The sequence below is a fragment of the Sander vitreus genome, chromosome 8 (genome assembly GCF_031162955.1).
Source record: "Sander vitreus isolate 19-12246 chromosome 8, sanVit1, whole genome shotgun sequence".
Classification (NCBI taxonomy): Eukaryota; Metazoa; Chordata; class Actinopteri; order Perciformes; family Percidae; genus Sander; species Sander vitreus.
Genome location: NC_135862.1, coordinates 7,028,038 through 7,049,957, shown reverse-complemented (window position 1 = coordinate 7,049,957; position 21,920 = coordinate 7,028,038). Strand labels below are relative to the sequence as shown.

The following is a 21,920-nucleotide window of genomic DNA, read 5'->3' as shown; positions in this document are numbered from 1 at the left end:
TAGGATTATGTTTTACACTTGGTATGTCCTTTTGTTGGTGATGCATATATACTGCATATATGGTCATATATACAGTAGTCACACATTTATTGCAACAGACGGTCCAAGTGCACGTTTTCCACCAATGAGAAGCTGCACCAGAGCAGGTTGACAGTTGAGTGCCTTGCCTGAGGGCACTTGACAGTATTGATGTTGAGGATGGCGAGCATATTACCCTTTTCCTTTGCTTGCCTTCATAGATAATTCCTGCTGGTCAAGCTGGTCATTATCCTTCTTTAGTCCTGTGATTGACAGATTAGGACATCTTATAGTAGAACAACGCACTGCTCTAGCTTTACCTTGAGGAGGCGGTTCATGTCGGCCTCCATGTTGGAGATGGTCATCCTTTGCATGATGACGTCCGTGATCCGCCGCTCCAGAGACTGCCATTTATTACGTGCGATTCTGGTGGAGTAAATACCGACTGTGCGCCTGTAGGTATACCTGCACACACAACATCAGTCAGTGATGGATTTAACACTTGAACACATTTAACATTCAGGGATGATGTGCATAATTCATAAATATGTTTCAGATGCAGATTCCCGATGCAGAATTATGCATTAGAATCCATCATAATAATGTCAAAACGTGCAAAGAGAGATTAATGTTACATTTTAGGGGTTTGGAGGAGTTTACATTCCAGGGTGATTTATGATGCTGCAGGTGTCTTATTTATGAACACTTGCGTGTACAGTATTTCAATGCTGCAAGGGTAAAACCTGGCCTATTTTGGTTTGATAAAAGCATCTATTTTTAGTAGGATCGCTGGAAACGTGACATGCACACACACAGACTCACCGAGTGCCGTTGGGAGCAGCGTTGCCGGAGGAGTACAAGCGTCCAGATGGAGGTCTGTGGGTGGAGTCCTGCACGGATTCTGGGACATTGACTCTCCTGATGACTTTACCTGAGGTGGGCCTGGCCTGCCTCCGCAGAGCCGTCACCTGACACACACATGGCAAACAGAAACATGACAGGTGAACATTAAAAGCATACCACGTGCATTTCTGCATCTATAATGTATCAGCAAGTATTTCTGCAGACACCATGTAAAAATACAATCCAACCCAATTCTGCTGCTACTCACCTCCTCTGTCTTTCTCCTCAGAATAAGCTCCTGCTGCCTTTTCTGAGCCTCCAGTAACTTTAGCTGGTGCTGTAACACAATGACAGTATTAACAACAGTTAAATAATGGTACTGAAACTCATGACTCAGGTTAAATTAAGTTGTAATTACAGCCAACTAAAGCAAAAAAGGATGTACGTAGACGGCTAACCTCTTGCTTGCGCTGGTCTTTCTTTAACGAAGCAATTTCTCGGTTTCTGCGAGACTCGTTCATCCTGTTCTTCTCCTGCTGCTCCTTCATCTGCTTCATGAGACGGACCTGGAACAATCAAATCAAGAAATCCGAAAAAGTCATATTATATACACACATAAATATAGTGAAAGTAAGTCAATATCCTGATGTGAAGGTTCTCATTAGCCAGGTTCATTCTTACAAATACACACACAGCAATCAAAGTGACGTGGGTGGGGAAGCTTCCCTCTAAATGCTCTTTTGAGAAGACTATAGGTAAACAGGGTAAGAAAATCATATCGTGGACCCTTCCCATGTCCTGTTCAGAATACAAACCGCTCCCAACAGGTAGACGCTGTAGGGTTCCATAAATACAGGAGAAGCTGCCTGACTAGGCATAGAACCTTTTTATCCCTCTATCAGTGAATCCCCTAAACTCAGGACATAGAGGGTGTGAAATGAGGGGCAGGGTTTCACGTATTTGAATGCACTTTACGTCTGTTACTGCACTATCATTGTATGTATTTTTATGTGGCAGCCTTAATGTCCAATACAAATTTCCCTAGGAACAAATAAAGTAATCTTAAATAAAATGTGTCAAATCCTTTTTGATTTATAGTGCATTTGCTGAATCCTTTCTCTTTACATTTTCTTCATCCTTTGACTACTGTCAGCAACCACTCTGGCCTACTGTACATTTTCATTATTTTAAGACCCTCAAATCGAGACAAGATAGTTGAGACACACGACAGAAGAGATGTGACAATAAGCTAAAATGATGCACGTTTCTGATGCTGCCCAGACTTGATTAATATCAAGTTCATCTCAACTTTTATTTTAATCCCAATAGAAGCACATCCTTCCAAACACACTTAACTCTAGAAAAGAATTACTATCAAAAGAAGACAGCTGTAAGAGAGGCCTCAAATTTCCACCGGAAGCATTACAGTAGTGTTATCACAATCACCCTTAAAAGAGGACAACCAATCACACCTTCGTCTTTTTCATTTCCGCCACGTCCATCTGAAGCTTCTTCAGCTGTTTCTCATACTGAGATTGGTTCTTCAGCAGACGGGCATGCTCCTTCTGAGCCGACTGGAGCTTCTGAAGCTCTTTGTTCATGACGCTCAGCTTCTTCTCATATTCAGCCTTGATCTTGCGAGACTTGTCGTCTGTGCCAGTTTCTACTGTATCTGAAAGTATGCAACACAAATGTCATGGAAATCTGATCTTTTTTTTAAAGAGACAGAATGCTATAAAGCTTAAAAAGCTTGGAAGCTTTTTTATGTAGCGCCCACACTGCGTTGCATATTCTATGCAATGGGTTAAACAGTCAAAAACCTTTATCTCCAGTTGTCAAAGTCTCTTTTGTGTGCTTTTTTTTTTAATTAGACAAGTTGAAAACTCCTCCATGCTTTTAAAGAGAGACAATGCTTTGATCCATTAGTGCTGATAAATATAAACTGTCACCATCTGGCTGCTGGCGGACAGCATTCACTTTAAAAGGATTCTCTGAAGTACATAAAGTATCGAGCTTTCTGCAGTGCTTTTTCATTACTAAAGAACAAAAACTGAGATCAAACATAAGGGTAAGATATAAATACTTCTAATTGCAAGTAGGACGGGCTAAAACTTAAATACACTACGCTTTAAGACTGAAATAAGATGATCAAAAAAGCACCGACATTAAAAGCCAAACCCACATTTGGGTGGATGTTTTTGTCCAAACTGCCTGAGCACCAGTAAATAAATGTACAGGGTATTAGCACAATTCTCTTCCCAGTGAGCGATACATGACTCCCCCTTCTGGCGTCTTTGTCTTACTCATGTTTTGGAGGACGCGGTCCCTCTCCAGCTGGGTGTCCCTGATCTTGCACTGCAGCATCATCAGCTTCTGTTCATACTGCTGTTTGAGCGTGTGCAGACGCCGCTGGCTGTTCTCCAGCTCGTCGATCAGCTTCTGCTTGATGGCGATCTCGCAGGTGATGTTGGCCAGATCGGCCTGGAAGTTCTCTGTTGGACACACATGATCAGATTACGTATTCACGTCCACAGTGGTGTTAAAGTCACAAATCTCTCTTTTACAGTACATGCCCCTTTGGAATTATTACTTAAAAAGAACCTTTTTCTTTTATTTCCACTATCCAATGTATGCTATCAACATGAGTTGATGGTTGTTTTCTGCAGATTAAAGGAGCAGTGTGTAGGATTTAGTGGCATATAGTAATGAGGTATAGTAATGAATACTCCTTTCTTCACCCCTGCCTTTCCAAGCGTGTAGAAGAACCTATGGTGGCCTTCAGGTAACGTAAAAACTCGGAAGGCCCTCTCTAGAATGTTTGGTTTGATCCTTCTGGGCTACTGTAGAAACATGGCGGTGCATGGTGGACTCCGTGGAAGAGGACCCTAACATATGTAGATACGGAGAGCTACTTCTAAGCTAGCTAAAATGAGTCTTAGTTTCAGGCGATTATACACTAAATAAAAGGTCCCATGGCATGAAAATTTTACTTTATGAGGTTTTTTAACATTAAAATGAGTTCCACCAGCCTGCCTATGGTCCCCCAGTGGCTAGAAATGGTGATAGGTGTAAACCAAGCCCTGGGTATCCTGCTCTTCCTTTAAGAAAATGAAAGCTCAGATGGGCCAATCTGGAATCTCCTCCTTATGGAGGTCATAAGGAGCAAGGTTACCTCCCCTTTCTCTGCTTTGCCCCGCCCAGAGAATTTGGCCCACCAATGAGAGAGAGACATCATGGCTTTCAAACGAGCAAAGGGGCAGTTGGTCAAGGCCACCCCCCCGCCACCTTGCCCCCCCCTCTCTCCTCCTCAATAGCATTCAAAGCTACAGACACAGAAATGGCACATCCTAAGGAAAGCTCATTGTGGGACTGGCTCTAGTGGCTGTAATTCTGCACCAAGGCTGAATTTCGTTAAATCCTACACACTGTTCCTTTAAATGCAAACCATTTCAAGTGTGCCCTGTTGCAAGACAACAGTTAACAATTCTCAGTGAGCAAAACAGCCTCGACTCAACATTTAGGGAATAAATTATTTTGATTATTTGGCTTCACCCACTGGCCCTTTCTCCCTTCGTTGCTCGCCTCAGTGCGGAACAATTTCATTCATCAAGTTTACGAAATGAATTATGCTTATTACGTCGGCATTGTGTTGTTTTTCTTCCTCGACCAGTGTTTCTGGGTTGTAACACCATCTTAACTACTGTCAGTGTGCTGGTGCCGGACATCCAAAATACACAAGTAGAGATGTATGGTAGCTAGAAGAAGACTTAAAGGTTGTACTTGCAGTACAATAATTCTGTATCATTACTCTTCATTTTGTAGTACATTGTATACAAGACAGGCTGTGTCCAAACATCAAGAGTTAATGCGACAGCAACAGTTGTTGCTGCTTATCTGGCACTTTAATGCATCTTGAGTGAAACCATTACAAGTGGTCAGCTTTCATCACAGTTGAACTGAACATGTTGGTTGGAGAGTTAACTAGTCTGAGAATAAAACTGGTCTGTCAGTGATTGAACAGCTCCCCCTTGTGGAGAATCAGCAGCTTCTTAAAAAGAAAGAGTTAGAGAGACCAGACACTCTACCCCTCATACCTTTTTCATCTGACTCAGAGTCAGAATCATCTGAGCTATCCTCCACATCCATCTCCTCTTCCTCCTCATCCTCTTCCTCTTCCCCTTCCTCGTGGTCGCTGCCTTCCTGGACCTCCTACAACATAACATACTAATGATTTAATATCTGAAGGCACTCTTTACGGTGTTTGAATGTAAAGATGACACAAGAGGCAGTCAATCGTACAATTTCTGCTTCCTCGTGGACTCGCTCCGTCATTTCCTTCTCTGTGCCCTTTTCTTGCTCGTTGTCAGGAACTTCCTCCTTGCTGGCACTGAAAGATTCAGACATGGTTGAGAATCAGAGACGTCATTTATCCTGTGTGACTGAGCAGAGCACATGGTACACCTCCAAAAGTACTGTAACACATGTGAACAAGAAGCATCTGCAGGTAATAAAGATATTGTTTTGTAAACGACATAATGCATGGCAACACTGTCTTTTTGGCAAACAAACTTTTATGGACTTCACCACTATGTAGCTATAAAACTTGTACTGTTGAGAAAATATATTATGTCGTGACATGATGAACTATACACAGAGATGACGCTGCTCTGTTTTCATGAGCTTGTTTGTGGAAAAGACAGCGTATTGTTTTAACAAAGGAGGGGAGCATCTCATTAGTCTGAACAAAACCAGCAAAAGCAAAACATAACATGGAAAGAATAAAAAAAAAAAGTGAATCAAGTCCATGGAGCATATCTGTTGGATTAATATTGTATCCAAACAAGGAGGGTTTGTAATGTTTAGGTGGTGTTTCGCACAAAATCATCTGGATAAGCGGACCAAAATGAAAAAAGAAATAACACAAGAAAGGGAAAAGAGGCATTTATCATCCAATGTTGGAATATTTTTTAAAGTCTATGATGAGGGAAAGACATTAATATTTTAGGAAGTGTCAAACACTCAACATTAATAATCTGAATGGAAAAATGTTAAAAAAATAAAAACATTGGAGCACTTTGTTTGCCAAGTGCTCACAGTGCATGCCACGTAACCGCAATGTTGCCACATCTCTGCCATAAGGTAAAATAACTGCATGTGTAACTACATATCATACATAGTCATATCGATCTCTAGCTGATGCATTTTTCTGAACTTCCGCTGGAAAAAAAAGTTAGCAAAATACATAAACTCACTTCTCTTTCTTCTTCATGATCCAAAATGTATTTTAATTGGTCAAAATGTAGAAATACTAAGAGATTTGTTTAGGGAACATTTATATTAAATGACCTCATTGTGAAATGTGGCAGATTTTGCCAAATGGCAAATCTTCTTCTGCACTCCCTGACCAGGTTGATGTTAAAAAGTAAAATTGTGGAGTGCCTTGGTAGCAGCTGAATCGTTGTGCAATGTCACCGCCGACCTTTGTTGCATGTCTCTCCCTATTTCCTTTCTACCTCTTCACTGTCAAATCTTATCTTGTGTTGAAAAGCACTCCTAACAGATACATTCTAGTTTGTCTTAAAAATATATATATATAAAAACAAAGACTAAAAAGAAAGCAGGAATGTAGCGTGAGGAGTCAGAGTGAGCTGAGGGGATCACACAGAAGATCCAAAGAGAGACAAGAGCTTAATATATAGTAAAAAGAAGTGTTTTATGGAAGGAAAGTGTTTTTATGGTAGCGAGTCTCACTCCAGGTGGGGAAATACCTGCGCAAAATAAATAATAAAAAAAAAAAAAAAAGGTACAAAATTAAATGCTGGATTAGGGGAAGCAGAGGATGGGAATGGCAACAGGAGGGTGGAAGCTCTGACAAACCTGGCGTCATCAACCTCTTCCACCACCTCCTCCCTTTCCTCCCTCTCTCTCTCCTCCAACAGCAGCTGGAGTCTTCAGGGAGGGGTGAAGGTTCAAACCAGAGAAGGGAGCAAGAGATGAACGAAGGAAGAAAGAATGGAGGGAAGAATGATCAGAGGAGGCTCTGCACTGAAAACACCACCTTTAATCCCCGTTAAAAGTGCCCCACAGCACAACTCTGATCTTTCCAAACCTGGAGCCTCGCCTCAGTCTCTAATGCTGTTGTAGATTTCTCATCAGGATTTACTCCTTGCAATGAAATTCTTATGTTTATCAGCACTAGAATACTGTCACAACATTAGTCTACATAACAAACATTACATTTGTATGTCAACTGTTTCTATATTGTCTATAAATTAAGTCAATAAAATCGCACAATTATTTAAGCATCTATGAGCTACACGGTGTCTCAGTTTACAATCATGTCTGAAGGTCTACTTGTATTTAAATATGCACCTACAAATGTACAAAATCTGTTGCCATATATTTCTTATTAAAATGTACAAAAAGTCAAACTGACATCTGGGTGAAGCAGTCAGTGACGTGCCTTTGAAATGTTTGGAATGGTTTATACTTTGTAAAAATCACAGTCAATCAAAGTGCCATTCCAGTTTGAAACGTTACTCAAATGTATGCACACCTGCAATAACACCTCCAGTCAAAAACAGCCGATCCTAGATCTCATTTTTTTTTTTTTTCCCCCCTTTCTTATTACCTTTTTTTTTCTTTTTTTCTCGTTTCTTCAGCTTCTCCAGGTCTTTCTTGGCGAGTTCGATGATGTCAGAAGTCTCCTTCTCGGGGGCCAGCAGCGCGGGCCCTCCGTACAACGACTGACGATTGGAGGCACGGGTCAGATTCTTTCTCAAATGCTCGTTCACGGCTTCGCTCTCCAGGAGTTTGGCTCTGATGGGGGAAATCCAGGGGCACAAATGGGAGGAACACACATATAATCATACATATATTAACCAAGGCAGAGAGCTTGAAAATATACCAAGTTGCCTTAATTTTTTTTTTTTTTAATTTATTTGTCGTTATGTGCACCAAATCTTAAAGGAGGAACCCCAAAGGATATTCCGATGCCTCCTTTCACTCTTGTGTGTCTCTCATGGAGGTAAATATTTCTGAGCCCAAAAATTCTGTAAACCAGACACTTAAGTATGATGCAAAATGTTTCTTCTGTCCCACTTATACGGTAAGCGTAGGATAAATTCATGTTTAAGAACTATTTACAAATTTGACACATCTTTTATATTTGCTTACAAGTCATCATTTACTTTAAGAGTAATTCGAGAGGAGCACTTGATAAATAATGGGGTTGAGTACACAACTGTAAAAAAGAGGGCATTGAGACAAACTGCAGAAATGTGATCCACTTTCATACAACATCTCAGTAAGCTTTGTGTATGCAGTGCATTCACACTGGAAAAGTAACGTACAGTTAAATACAATCAAAGTTGTTGGAATGTACACAAAATCATGTCATGTTGATGGACACTATTGTCCCACAATGCTATTCAAAACAGCAATAAAAAGAGCTGATAATAGCCAGAAAAGCCAGCTCTAATGAAATGTTATTAAACCTATTAAATCCTTTGTAAAAAAAAGTTTGCTGTAATATTCAATATTCACAGTTTGATTAACATCCTTCAGCAGGTCTTGTATTATTTTCTATTAGTAATTAATGATACAAAAAAGTCAAATGTTTTGTGTAAAAGCTAACAAAAAAACTCTGTATAGATTATTACAAAGTATTATTAGTTTACCTTATGGAATAAGTACAGTATGTAGAATGGAATTGGGGCACAATTATCATTTACATAACCTAGTTAGACTTGTTTACCTGAGGTCTTCAATCTCTTTGATGTAACCCTGAATCATGTTTCCAATTTCTTCAGTTCCACCTTCACCTGGAAGAGAATCTCAACAATTTTAGATGAGCCAGAGGAAGAGTACAATGGCTTTTCTAACCAAACCAACTGCACACATCCTGTATTCACTGGGACTTTGCAATGAGCAGAATAAAGCACTTCACACCCAAGATAGAGACCAAAGTAAATAATAATAAAATGTGGAATACTTATTTGCCAGTTACTCAGAAGAGTCTGCAGGTTTCTACCTACCTGCCCTGGCAAGGACCTGGTTGGCCTGGTCACTGATCAGCTGGGTGAGGCGCGCCCTCTGGGCATCGATGGTCTCCTGCATGGCCTTCACTCTCACCCTCAGGTTGCTGTTCTCCGTCTGCAGCATGGAGTTCTCGTGGAACATGTCGCTGAAGCTCTCCACGCCGTCCTCACCCGTCAAGCGTTTACCCTGCAGGGGTGGTGGGGGGTGGAAGGAGGCAATACAGAAAACAGATTGTTACTCTCTTTAGATAGCTCCCTTTGATATGACATATTCCCTGGTTGTTTTTTTTATTTATTTCATTCTATCAATGCACTCCATGCCCTTTGAACTCCCCCTCTCTCCTCACCGTCTTGTACTCCATCAGCTCTATCTGCAGTCGAGCGATCTCCGTCCTCAGAGCGCTGATCTGCTGGCTGGCCTTGTCCTGGTTCACCATCACCTTGTTCTTGATGTTCCGGGCTCGGTTGGCGTACTTTAACGTGTTCAGCGTCTCCATGAAGTCCCGGTCAGACGGGCTGATGCAGGCGATCATCACTGTTTGGCTGAGACAAGAAGGAGACGGATATTTATTCATGTTTGTTCAGCTGCACAATTCTGACAAAGACTGATGCACATTTTGATAAATGTATAAACCTATGTGTTTGATGTATAATAGATTTTGGGAAAACACAATTCAAACAAAGTGAAAGTCAGCAGAGAAAAACTACTTTAATGCTCATGTTTAGGTACAAGACACCAGAACGCTTTAATTCTGATAAAACGCTGCACGCTTTCGTGGAAGTATGAGTAATATTTTTATTTCATTTGATTTGATTTTAAAATGTCCATTTCTTTCTGAATATTCTTCCTATTCCTAACCAATGGACGTATGTCAATATTGCACATGCTTTACAAAAAGAAATGCTAGATTTCTTCATTTATGATGAGAAAGAAAAACATTTAAACTTGATATTGAACTTTTTGTGTTACGTTTTCTTTTTTACTTTCTTCTGCAATTCATGTTTGCATTAATATTGTAATAAAATGTGGGGTTTAATTCTTATTTTCCTTTAAAGATGAGAAAAGTTTGGTTTGCTGATTTAAAAAACAACAACTCTGAAACCCTTTACCACCAATACTTCTCTGGGTCCACAATGACACAGATGGTACTTTATGAAAAAGGTGAAATCAGTTTTCCACCGACCTGTTTCCTCCTAATGAATCCTGTAGAAGTCGGGTGAGTTTGGAGTCTCTGTAAGGCACATGTGAGGACCGCTTGCTCCGGTCGCCCAAAGCACTGATTACATTCCCCAGAGCGAGCTGCAGCAACAGAGAGGAAAAATGTTTCAAGGTGATGCAACGGTTCACTAAACAGGCTCTCGATCTGTTGCATTTTACTCCATGACATCATTAACCAAATACGTGTGTTTGTTAAGTCTGGTTTTCACCTCAGTTAAGCTTGCAGGGGATACATTGTAAAATGTTAAAGAGCCAAACAATCAACATTAAATGCAACAAATGTGTTGCTCCATTTGTAAAGTCCCATGGTCATCCCTGCCTTTACCACTAAATGTATTAATTGTGCTGACATTCTCCATCGGGAAAACACATCTCAAAATACTCCAGAACTTTATGTAAATAGTGGGAACCCTGTAATGACAGGGGTATCAACAAATAAAATTCTACAAATTATTTAAAATACTTAGTATATGTCCTTTTTTCAAGAGAAAGAACCCTTTTAAACTGATTTGATACTGACAGAGCGCCAGACTGAAGATTGTGCATGTTAAAGAGTAAAGATCAGTTAAAGGGTTTTATTCAGTAAATCTTGCCACTCATGTGTTTAATGTTAAAATGTTGACATGCGGTTGTCTTTTCTCTGTGGAGTATTTTTCTCGTTGTGTAGTTGTTGACCTTTGAGTGCAGGGTGAACATTTATGAAAAACAGCCACTAGATGGCAAGCAAACCCTAGCATATCATTGACTCTGGCTTCTCTGAGTGGCTTTACAAATCCTACTGAAGTGATGCAGGGAAGGCAGAGGCAGCTCACCAGTCCACAGTTGATGGAGATGCCTTCTTTGGCTCGATCGCCCGTCGCTCCGGTTCTCTTCAGCCTCTCAGAACCGGCCAGATCCACAAAGTGAAACTTGGCTGTCAGCGTCTCGTACTCGTCCATCTCAGAGTTTCCGTTGGAGACTCTGTTATCAGTCTCACTTTCTTGCTGAGTGACAATGACACACACAAACACTGTTAGATACACAGACATACAGGATACTGCAAGGATAGCATGTTCCAATAATGGTGCCATCTTAATTTCTTTGCAAAATGGGATTCCTGCCATCTGAGAAATTAGATGGCAGGATGTTAAGGAGGTTTATTTAAAAAAAAAAAATAACAGCAAATGAAAACTTTGTTTGTTTATGTATGTATGAGTATGTATGTATGTATGTATGTATGTATATATATATATATATATATATATATATATATATATATATATATATATATATATATATATATATATATATATATACACACATATCACACATACATACATACATACACACACACTTTTTTATTTATTTTTTTAAATGATACCGAGCCTGTACTCACATTGTCGGAGGCACAGACTCGAACTTGGCACAGGTGGATGGTGAAGATGGCGTGGGATCGAGAGCTCTGGACATTCATCTGAGTGCTAGCTGTGGTGCGAGACAGAGCCCCGAGCTTCAGGCACTGCATCATCTGAACAGGCAGAGAAAGAGCTTTAAATATTTAACACACTGGTCGAACTTACTTTGATACAGCTGGAGGAAAAAACTAAAAATACTATAAAAGTTAAAATCAGTGCAGGAATGAATACTATGAGTATAATGAGTAATTTGGAAAGGACTTGTGGTGGCGAATAGGTTGACTTTAAAGAGTTTGAATCCAATAATAAATATACATTTTAGTCATTAACAATGGCAATTACACACCTCAGCCTCGGAGGACACGTTCCGTGTGGTCACTCCTACTGTGTAGATTCCCCCTGTGGCGTCTTCGTGGATCTTGATGTGAGATTTCTGCTTCGTGTCTCGTGTGGATTCAAACAGATCCAGAACTTCCTCATTATAAAGCTACAAGAGAGACATAGCGCGCACACGCACGCACACACAAACACACAGTGCAAGAAAAACGGTTGTTAAGCAGGCAGATACATCATGCAATGTATTGTTAAACTAATTCTAAAATCATGTTTAGTCCCCTTTATAGGCACCTGATAGGTTATAATGTTGTAATTTGCATCTTTACTACAAAGTGCACTGAGCTTTACTCTAGCATCTTTTTAAGAGAATATTAACTGTACATAAATGTATTCCCAAAAAATTGAGTTGGCAACTGTCTGGAGGTTTCACTTATATTCAGACCCAACCAGCTTTACCAATAAGTTTAAAGGTTTATATTGTCATGTATCTGCACTCTCAAGTCAGTTTTCTTCTGCAGAACATACTCAGATCTTTTCAAGAAAAAAAAAAAAAAAAGATCGTATTTGCACCCTCTCAGCCTCTTGGAAAAAATTCCTTGATTCATCCTCAGCATTGAAAAGTCTTCGACAGCAGCCTGTTTGTTGCCTGAGAGGCCAAACTCGCTGCTCGTTAAGCTTCTGGATGTGAGCGCATGGTAAAAAAAACGGTTTCATTGAGTTTCAGTGCCTCAGAAAGATTTGGATGCCGTTTCCAAAAAGCTTTTTGCATCTTAACAAAAAAATCTGGAGAGATATGAACTACTGCCATGTAAAAAAAAAAAAAAATGGTGTGGCCATCTGCCTAGTGTTTGATTTCTGTGCCTATCCATATTTCTTGGCCACAACTCATTCAGCTCTTCAGTTCTGGGTCTTCTCTAGGAATCTGAACACTGTAACAGTCTGATGGACCGCCACAACTGTCTACTCGCATCATTCCTGTTAACTCTTCCTGTCCAGACGGAGACACCACCATCCCCCCCTTTAACACCTCCCAACCCCTACGATGACAGCTGCTGCAGTTCAATTGTCAGTGTGGATATTTCTTAAATGATGGAGCGCTGGTGTCAAAGCTAGTTGAACAAGCAGTGTCAACAATATAAACCTGACCCATGACATATCTGTAAAGCCTAATGCAAGTGAGAGAAAGATTATACTTTGTTTTATTTTGTCAGTGTTCTCCCTAGGTTTGTGGAAGACTTGTGTGTACGTATTTGGCAGGGGGTTTGGGGGTCCTCCCTCAAGAAAATGTTATGTTTTTCAATAAAAGAAGCAACTTCAATGGAAAAGCTAGAGCAGATAATAAGAAATAACACTCAAAATGCTGAAAAACATAACTTGCGTAAGACAGAGGATGGCCAATTACTTCATGTCCTATGATCCTGTGATAAGGTCCAGGAATTTTTGACCGGGATACATTATAACCTATGTCGGACTGCAGATACCCAGGTTCCGTGAAGCGCGATCACGGAAGGCTTGTATCAGTTTGGTTGTCATTACTTAGAATTCCTCAAGGGGGCGACAGAAACTACTATAGCTTTAAAGAAGCATGTAAAGTAAGAAAATGTGGTGCAGTGAAGCATTGTGTACCTCGAGGAATTGGGCGTTGATCTTAAACTCAGGTACGGGGCGTCCCTGTTCCTGAGCGGCCTGTCTGCGCTGCTCAATGCCCTTGAAGAGGTGGTGGACGGCGCGGGGGATGATACCCAGCTCCTCTTCTTCGATGTTGACGTCAAAGCCCGTCCCCATGGTGTAGGTCTTCCCTGAACCCGTCTGAATGGGGCGAAGAAAAATGTCATACAAAAGAACCAATTCATTCATTCAGGATCACCGTGCTTTTGCCTTAAAAAAGGGAAACTCCACCGATTTTACTCAACAAAGACTTTTTACAGGTCTTGGGAAGTTGTATTGAGCTTTCTGTGGCTCCAGAGGGAGATGCCTGTGTCATAAACTGCTTCAAGGGATGTCCCTTTGTGGGTAATGAAAGAGTCAGGTTTGACAAGAAAGAAGAATGTGTGGAATTAAAAAGATATCTCTGGTTATGCTGTATCAATTTTTGTCTTTTTTACCGTGGAGTCCCCGCAATGCTAAATCAAAGTACGCTGTTAAAGGGTTCAAAGACTTGGATTAGAGCTGTAATTGGGCCTTAAAAGTTCAGTCCGAAAAGGACCGAGCCCGACAAGTACATTTTGATTGACAGCTTTTTAAAAGCCCAAACCCGTTTACACAAAAGGCCGTCTATCAGCAGTGATTAGAGTGCATGTCGGAGAATAGCGTGGACACGCGCTTCACACCGTGAGCGGGCACACGCACCACTCGGTGGAAAAGGGAGAGAAAGAAAAAAAAAAAAGGAGACTGCGCCGCACGCACACAGCTCTTGTGTCTTTCGTCAAGAATGACTCATTTATTTATTTTTTCATTTATTCATGACTAACGTAGGCTATAGGCCACTTGGAAGTTGGAGGCCAGCCTCTGTTTCACCTCCTCAGCATCCATTTTCGCGCTAATCGAAACACATCACCTGACCGCTCATTTACCACGCAACCCAGAGCGCAAGACCGAGCCCGGCCCGAGCCCGTGTAAAATGATACAAAATTAAGACCGAACCCGTTGGGTCCCGTCGGGTTCAGGCAAAGATCTTCAGCTCTAATTGGATTACTTTCCTGAGGAGTAAAATGTTGCAAAGACTAACTAAATGTTAATGTTAATTACTAAATTCTTTCTTGAATTATTATGTATATATTGTTTGTTTTTATATTTATTAAACGCTTCTTTGACAGTTTGTAGTAGAGAAAAGCCATGAAATATCACAACTGTTTCCAAGATTTGTCTTGTCTTAATGTTTTATTGTGATATCCGTTTGATTTTACACTACAATTACAAAAGTACGTGGACACCCGAACATTACGTGATTGCTGAACATCGGTCCAAAACCATGGGCATTAATCTGCGGCTATAACATATTTCATTTTTCTGATTTAAGGCTTTCCACCAGATTTTGAAACCTTGCTGCAGGGATTAGTGAGCATTACTGAGATTAGCCACTGATGTTGGGTAATAAGGTCTGGCTCACAGTCGGCGTTCCAGTTCATCCCAAATGGTGTTGGATGGGGTTGAGGTCAGAGCTCTGTGCAGGCCAGTCAAGTTCTTCTACACCAAACTGGGGGAAACATTTCTTTATAGAGCGGACTTTGTCATGTTAAAACAGAAAAGGGTCTACCCCAAACTGATGCTACAAAGTTGTCTAAAAACACTATTGTCTAAAATATCATTGTGTGCTGTAGCATTAAGACTTTCCACAATTGAAACTAAAGGGCCCGAACCATAAAAAAAATTAAATAAAAAAAAGAGTCCGTGATGGGACAGAAATGTCCACAAATGCTTCGGCCCTGTAAAGCACACGTTGTAAATCAGCTTTTAATAAAGCTACACAAATAAAAAAATATTATTATCGGAACTTACAGTTCATCATATAGAGTTCTGTAGAGTTCTGATTTACTTACTTTTACTTTGTTTTCCATCTATTTTAATGTGATTTTTTACTTCCTAAAATTCCCAGAATGCCTTTTGACATCCCCTGAGATGAAGCTGGGGGCTATGCATGTAGTTGTAGAGCGAGTTTTCCCAGACAAGAAAAAAGGTGACCTCCGTCTCTTTATTTAAAAAGAATGTCGTCTCATTCAGGCCAATCGAGTCAATTGTGTCAGTGAAGATATTTTTAACCATTTACCTGCACTCTTCCTTCACTCTTCAATTTTGAAATGTATTGCTTACATCTAAGAGCATTGCATAGACATGCTTCCAATTAGCATGTTATGTTTAGCATTGCAAAAAGAACAAACCAGTTAAAAAAGATACCCACCAAATACCAAAGTCCTTTTGAGAAGACAGAACATGTACGGTCTACTCTATACATCATTATTTTCTGTTTATATCTGCAACCCAACCGGGCAGGGTTCTTGTGATGCAGTAAGTCGGTCTAAATCTAGATTAGTCCCTGTGAAGCCACAGAGGCAAACAGGTCTGATCCAGGCCAAACCAACAGCAGTCTGTGCTCTCTGTGTTTCAGCAGTGACAGAAGCAGTTACTGGGGACATATGGGTTAATATGGACACGCATTAAAGATGTATAGCTGTCTAAAAAGGTGTGTGTGCGCTTCACTTCACTTTGAATCATGTGAGTGCCATACAGCAGGAGCTCTGTCACCACGGAAACCTAAGAGGAGGTAAAGGAGAGGAGGGGGCGCTATGAGGCCCAATGTGCTGAACTTGGAGGGCCGGGGGAGTGGAAGAGAAGGGGGAGTAACTGAAGAAAGAATGTACGGTATCCATTATTCTGTCAATTATTTTCTAAATGAATCGTTTGAGCTATGTAACATTTGAAAACAGTGAAGCATGCCCAAAGTGACATATTTAACTTTCTAATTTTGACTGACCAACAGTCCAAAAACCAAAGATTTACTACAATATAAGACAAAGAAAGGTTGCACGTTGGAACTTGCAAAATGTTGGCATTTTTGCTTAAAAAAAAATTATTGAAATAATAAATTATCAAAATTCTGTCAATAAACAAATCGATTAATCCACTTCAGAGAGAAACGCCACTGGATATAAACAAGAAATACCAAGAACACATTAGGCATTATATTGATATTAAATATTAATTTCACAGGATTAACACTAGTTCGTAATCCGATTTGTGGTTTTATTTTATATTTATCTATTTTTTTTCCATTTTCCCAAATTAGCAAGTACAAGTACCACTGGTAGGGATCACTTCTCTATTGTACTGTTACTTCTGTGTACTCTTATTGCATGTTTATCCTCCTCAGCTGCTCTTCCTGGGGCCTCTCTTTCCTTTTAGAACTGCAACTGATTTGGGGTTTAACAAACAAAACCAACACTGCTATATTGTCATACATATTGTTTAGAAAATATTTTTAATAAAAAAGGAATAGTTTTGGCAAATTCACTTATTCACTTTATTGCTAAGAGAAGTTGGATACCACTCTCATATCTGTTAAAGCCAGCAGTTAGTTTACCTCAGTACAGAGACTAGAAACAGGGGAAAGAGCTAGCCTGGCTTTGTCTAAATGTTAAAAAATCTGACTACCAGTATCTCTAAGTAACACGTTATATGATACGTAGGCAGGTTTTCTTTATCTACACACACAGCCAGGCTAGCGATTTCCAGTCTTTTTGCTAGGCTAAGCTAAATGCATCCTGGCTGTAGCTTCATATTGTATGAATGCATATGTACTGACAACAGGGTAGCATTGATTTTTTTTCATGCAACTGTGTGTATTTCCCAAAATATTTCAACAATATTCCTTTAAAACTAGGGTTATACGGTTCAAATTCCACAACTGAAGTCTCCTCTGGTCTCCTTTTACCCAAAGGCCAACACTCCCCACCTCTCAAACACCCCTTATCTTTCTCTCCTCAGACACACAAATGAACAGAGCCCATTTCCCTACGTACATCCACCCAGCTATAAAAGCACCACCATCAGCACTGCTGCTGTGACACGGAGGACAAAGACTCGCCTGTCCGTATGCAAAGACGGTGGCGTTGTAGCCCTCAAAACAGCCCTCAATCAGCTTCTCCGTGGAGGCGGCGTAGATGGTGTCCTGCTGGGAGTCCATGTCAAACATGTAGTCGTAGGTGAAGGACTTGTCTTTCCCCAGGATCACCTGAGGCTCCCCGGGCATCACATACGTACAGATGTGACATCCTTCTATCTTCTCCCTGGCCAGCTGAGGGCGGATCCTACAGAAAAAACAGGGGGAAAAAAACGGAGACGAGAGCTTGTTGAGGTACACAAGTACACTTGATTAGGTACACTTTTAAAATCTTAAAGATCTGCCACATATTCTACCTTTACAAAGCTTATAATGGCCAGTTTTTGTTAAAGCTTTTCAGAGAAGTGTTAATTTAATGGTGTGTTTATTAATGCAGAAGTAGCTAGTCCTGGACTGCATCATATTGATGCGTTTTTAATATTCTTCCCCCTTCAAGTCACACCTGAGAGTCGCTTTTTTTATGTTCAAGGGCACATTAAACAGGTGGCACATTTACTGTAGCTGCTGACAAGTACAGTGATTGCTGTGGGCATCAAACCTGTGAATCACACCCCACAATCTTTCTAACCGCGCTGCTGAATAAGTTAGCACAATCAGGGAGCTGCTTAATTAAGCAGTAAACTGGAGACAGAGTTGGTTCACACATGGTAATTAAAGCACTGCATTTGCATATTTTTGACACCCGCCCATTAGCATGGTAGCTCAATTCTAGTGCAAAAGAAAAAGAGGAAAGAAACAACCAAACAGGCACCATAAACTATTACAACAATGGACACACAAGAAAAAACATGAACGGAAAAATATGTATAGAGAATAAGGAGTTCAGTATAATTCGGTATCATTTTTTTAATATCATAATGATATGATAAAATGAATATTGTGAGAATGGCAATAGTCTGACTCGTTGGGGTAAATGGCTGTTAATTTGGCAACTGTTTAGATGTGTACTTTGTCGTACTATATATATATATATATATATATATATATATATATATATATATATATATATATATATATATACACACACACACACTTTTTTATACAGAATCTGAATCTCACTACGAGTTACTGTTGTTTACAAACTAAAGAACGGAAAGATAACTTTGTTTTACTTTTTAAAATGCTGGCATACACTATAACACATACTTTGTTTCAATTGTATGTTCTTAAAATAGAAAATAAATAGAATATTGTTTAGCATTTTTTTTCATATAAGAATATCATTATCGCAGATATACCCTGAAATATGATATATTTTAGGGCCATATGGCCCACCCCTACAAAGGATATGTACAGTTCAGTTGATGATGATTGACAGTTTGAGTTCAGTCCAGTGCCTGCAGAGCATTACAGATCAGTATTTGGGAAACAAACCCTCTTTGAGATCTAAATGGTGAAACTATTATTCCAAAATCCATGTTATTTTGACCGTCCTAAATCACAGAAACATACTGAACTTGTTTCTGTAATTGCAAACATTTTCATCTGCTGCAGATGTGCGTTTTTTTTTGTACAGCAAAGATGGCAGGGTCAACATTTTAATCTGACCCAATACTTTGTCCCATGAAACCTGCCAGCTGGGTTAATATGTACTGATTTACTGTACTGCTTTACTGTACTTTTGGCCTGAATGACTGAAATCTGGCAGGGATTAACTAGTTTAATATTGACGTGAGAGAGGAAGAAGAGAGATGGTGTTGCAGTAAAAGGGATCATTTATTTGAGCATGTTATACGACTCTCACCCCCCACAACAGTTATATTTGAAACAATACCATAGTTATATTGAAATAATGACATTACATTTTAGGAATTTGTGAATCAAAAGACTACCAGCTCCAAATCAACATTATTGTTCGGTGAAAAAAAACATCAATATGATGTTATTGTTTTCATTTTACACACGGTTATTGTTTATATTAAGGATTTTAAAACTAATAAAATTGTGTATTGAAGTATTGGTTTTGACGGATGTAAAGCATAACATACTGTATAGAACACAGTCCATTGCATTGAGTTGGTCATTTTAAATTTGATTTTGCCAAAATGTGTCATATTGTTATACATATTTATATTGTAACTATATTTTTTATAATTCATCCCTAACATAAGATCTCCCTTCTTACTTTGGGAAGGTTTAAGAAAAAGATTTGCACATCCAATATTTCTTATGCACATTGGGGAGAAGCTGATCTAAAGGAGACTCCTGCACACTGTTCTTACGCTCAAGGTGACATTTATTGAATCAGTAGATCAAATAAATGGGTCAGTCCCCTCAGGCCTTCCTCAGACTGTGAGTAGGTTAGAGATGATGAAAACATAAGAACTCATTTTCTGGAAAGGTTCTGTAGGGACCGAAGTGTTGATGTACGGATTCAATAAATATCTTCCAAGAGCGGTGTGCAGGAATCTACAGAGCCGTTTCTACTTTTAACCTCATGCTTCATTAAACATACTCTAATGTAGTGGATATCAATCCTAAACCTCAAGCACCACAACTTTGCTGTTGTCCCATCACAATATGAACTGAATGAAGGAACTGAGTAATGCAATTCAAGTAATTTTACTGGTAGGAGAAAAACCAGCCACGGGCCAGGATTACTCTTACGTCAAGTGTTAGAATGTAACACAGCAGCATCAGCATCTATGTTCTCCTCACATTGTTGTTAATTGTGACCAAGTGGACCAATCTTTCAGAAAGTTATCGCTTTGACGTTTAAAACAAACTCTCCTCGTGGGTTCAGCTCACTAACAAGCCTGGAAGAAAAGCACCTGACAGCGGTCCTGCCAGCCTCTCAGTACTGTGTGGATAAGGACCTCATTGTGCCTCCAAATATAGGGGAGAACAATGCTGTGAGGGGAGTACAGTGCGGCCATTGTGTCCGTCTGTGTGACACTGGATCCCAGCGCTGACAATAACGCCGTGGCTGCAGGATTACACGGCTGGACGGAGGCGAGGGAGGAGAGGTAATGTCCTGCCTGGAGGTCATGTCCGCAAATAACTCTACAAAACAACTCACTGAGTGGTGTAGAGGATGAAAGATTGTTGCTTACAATGAAAACTATTATTTTTTTCTTCTAGTGGCCGTTTTTGGTAACACACAGTCCTTCAAGGGTTAAGAGTATGTGTTGTTACATTCATTTTCAGGCTGCTGGACTGCTGGTTGCTTCTAATGTTGGTCATCATGAAATTTAGGCTGATTCCTGTGTTGCACTCTTCGTTTCAAAAAATATCAAGAAACCACATTTAATGTACAGTAATGATACAACAGTAGCTTAAACTGTAAAAGCTGCACTTGACAAAGACTAATATCTTAAAGTATTGAAGATTTTCCTGGGAAATCAATTTTGTTTACAGCCTAAAAAGCTGAGTTGAATAATATAAACATGAGCATAATGAATCATGTAAGACATGAAAGCACTGCTGGATAAATTATAATAAGGGAGCACTACACGTGAGGAAGCTGCGTTCAGTATCAATTAAGAATTCATTATGAAGTAGAAGCTGGTCGTTAGCTAGTTTTAGCGAAGATTAGTAGTTGGTTTAAATCTACAATTACAGTTTTATAGGAGTGCTGTGGTCAGATCACTTTGCACTTTGAGTACATGAACAATCAGCACAAAGTTTGTTTTTCATACTATCTTTAGAACGACGAGAAAATGAAAGCTTTAGGTTAAAGTACATTAGGTGCACGTCTTACCAAAGTCTTTTTACTCGGTTGATTTCAGAGACTTATGTCTCGGGATGTCCCAATCATCTCTTTTTACCTCGTTTTTGGCTCCGTTTAGGAAAAAAGGATTACGAAAAAAAACTACTGGCCCGCTTTTCCATGAAACTTGATGGAAGGATGTGGCATGGGCCAAGGAAGAAACCATTAAACTTTGGAGCAGATCCAAATCACAGGGTGGATACACAATTATTTTTCACTGTCGTTAACACTGCGAGATAGGACATGGTCTTGGCGGAGATCTATGCTCTCCGAGTGCCCTTCTAAGTTTATTTATGGAACTTATCTGGTTACTGGCACAACAGTGTTTCCCATAGTGTTACAGCAGAGCTGTGGTTCCTCACCTGAAACATAGACCACCTCTGCTAACATCATGAAAATAAATATACTTTTATGATATAAAACATAAAATGTTTCAGGAGTGGCTTACCATCTCTGCTAAACAATCTCCTGTGATTCTGAAGTGTCCTCTGTAGAACTTCAGGTACGAGTGAGAGTAGCTGGATGTTATAATCATACATCCTAAGAATATAGCTAAACCCCGTGTAAACAACACTACACAAAGAAACAAATCTCTTTAATGCTTCTCTGTACAGAGCTGGTGTTCTATTGTTTGGATCTCACGGGCAGGGACCAAAATTAGCACCATCTACTAGCCAAATGCTGGTAAAATATATGCAAGTGGCTGGTAGATTTGCTTCACTCACCAGCCAAAAAACAATGGTAA

The 21,920-nt window shown here is 39.8% G+C and overlaps 1 protein-coding gene across 1 annotated transcript in view; it reads right to left on the bottom strand.

Moving 5' to 3' along the window:
- The window catches only part of kif21a (kinesin family member 21A), a 54,417-nt gene that overhangs the window by 15,517 nt on the left and 16,980 nt on the right, over window positions 1–21,920 (bottom strand). Inside the window, exons 2-19 of the mRNA XM_078256534.1 lie at window positions 17,431–17,653; window positions 13,476–13,658; window positions 11,860–12,000; window positions 11,495–11,626; window positions 10,932–11,102; window positions 10,085–10,200; window positions 9,248–9,443; window positions 8,898–9,087; window positions 8,618–8,684; window positions 7,494–7,680; window positions 5,161–5,250; window positions 4,956–5,070; window positions 3,165–3,353; window positions 2,334–2,533; window positions 1,320–1,427; window positions 1,130–1,198; window positions 841–986; window positions 339–483 (exon numbers count right to left, since the gene is read on the bottom strand). Coding sequence (XP_078112660.1) covers window positions 339–483; window positions 841–986; window positions 1,130–1,198; window positions 1,320–1,427; window positions 2,334–2,533; window positions 3,165–3,353; window positions 4,956–5,070; window positions 5,161–5,250; window positions 7,494–7,680; window positions 8,618–8,684; window positions 8,898–9,087; window positions 9,248–9,443; window positions 10,085–10,200; window positions 10,932–11,102; window positions 11,495–11,626; window positions 11,860–12,000; window positions 13,476–13,658; window positions 17,431–17,653 — 2,668 coding nt within the window. The remainder of the gene's footprint in view (window positions 1–338; window positions 484–840; window positions 987–1,129; window positions 1,199–1,319; window positions 1,428–2,333; window positions 2,534–3,164; window positions 3,354–4,955; window positions 5,071–5,160; window positions 5,251–7,493; window positions 7,681–8,617; window positions 8,685–8,897; window positions 9,088–9,247; window positions 9,444–10,084; window positions 10,201–10,931; window positions 11,103–11,494; window positions 11,627–11,859; window positions 12,001–13,475; window positions 13,659–17,430; window positions 17,654–21,920) is intronic.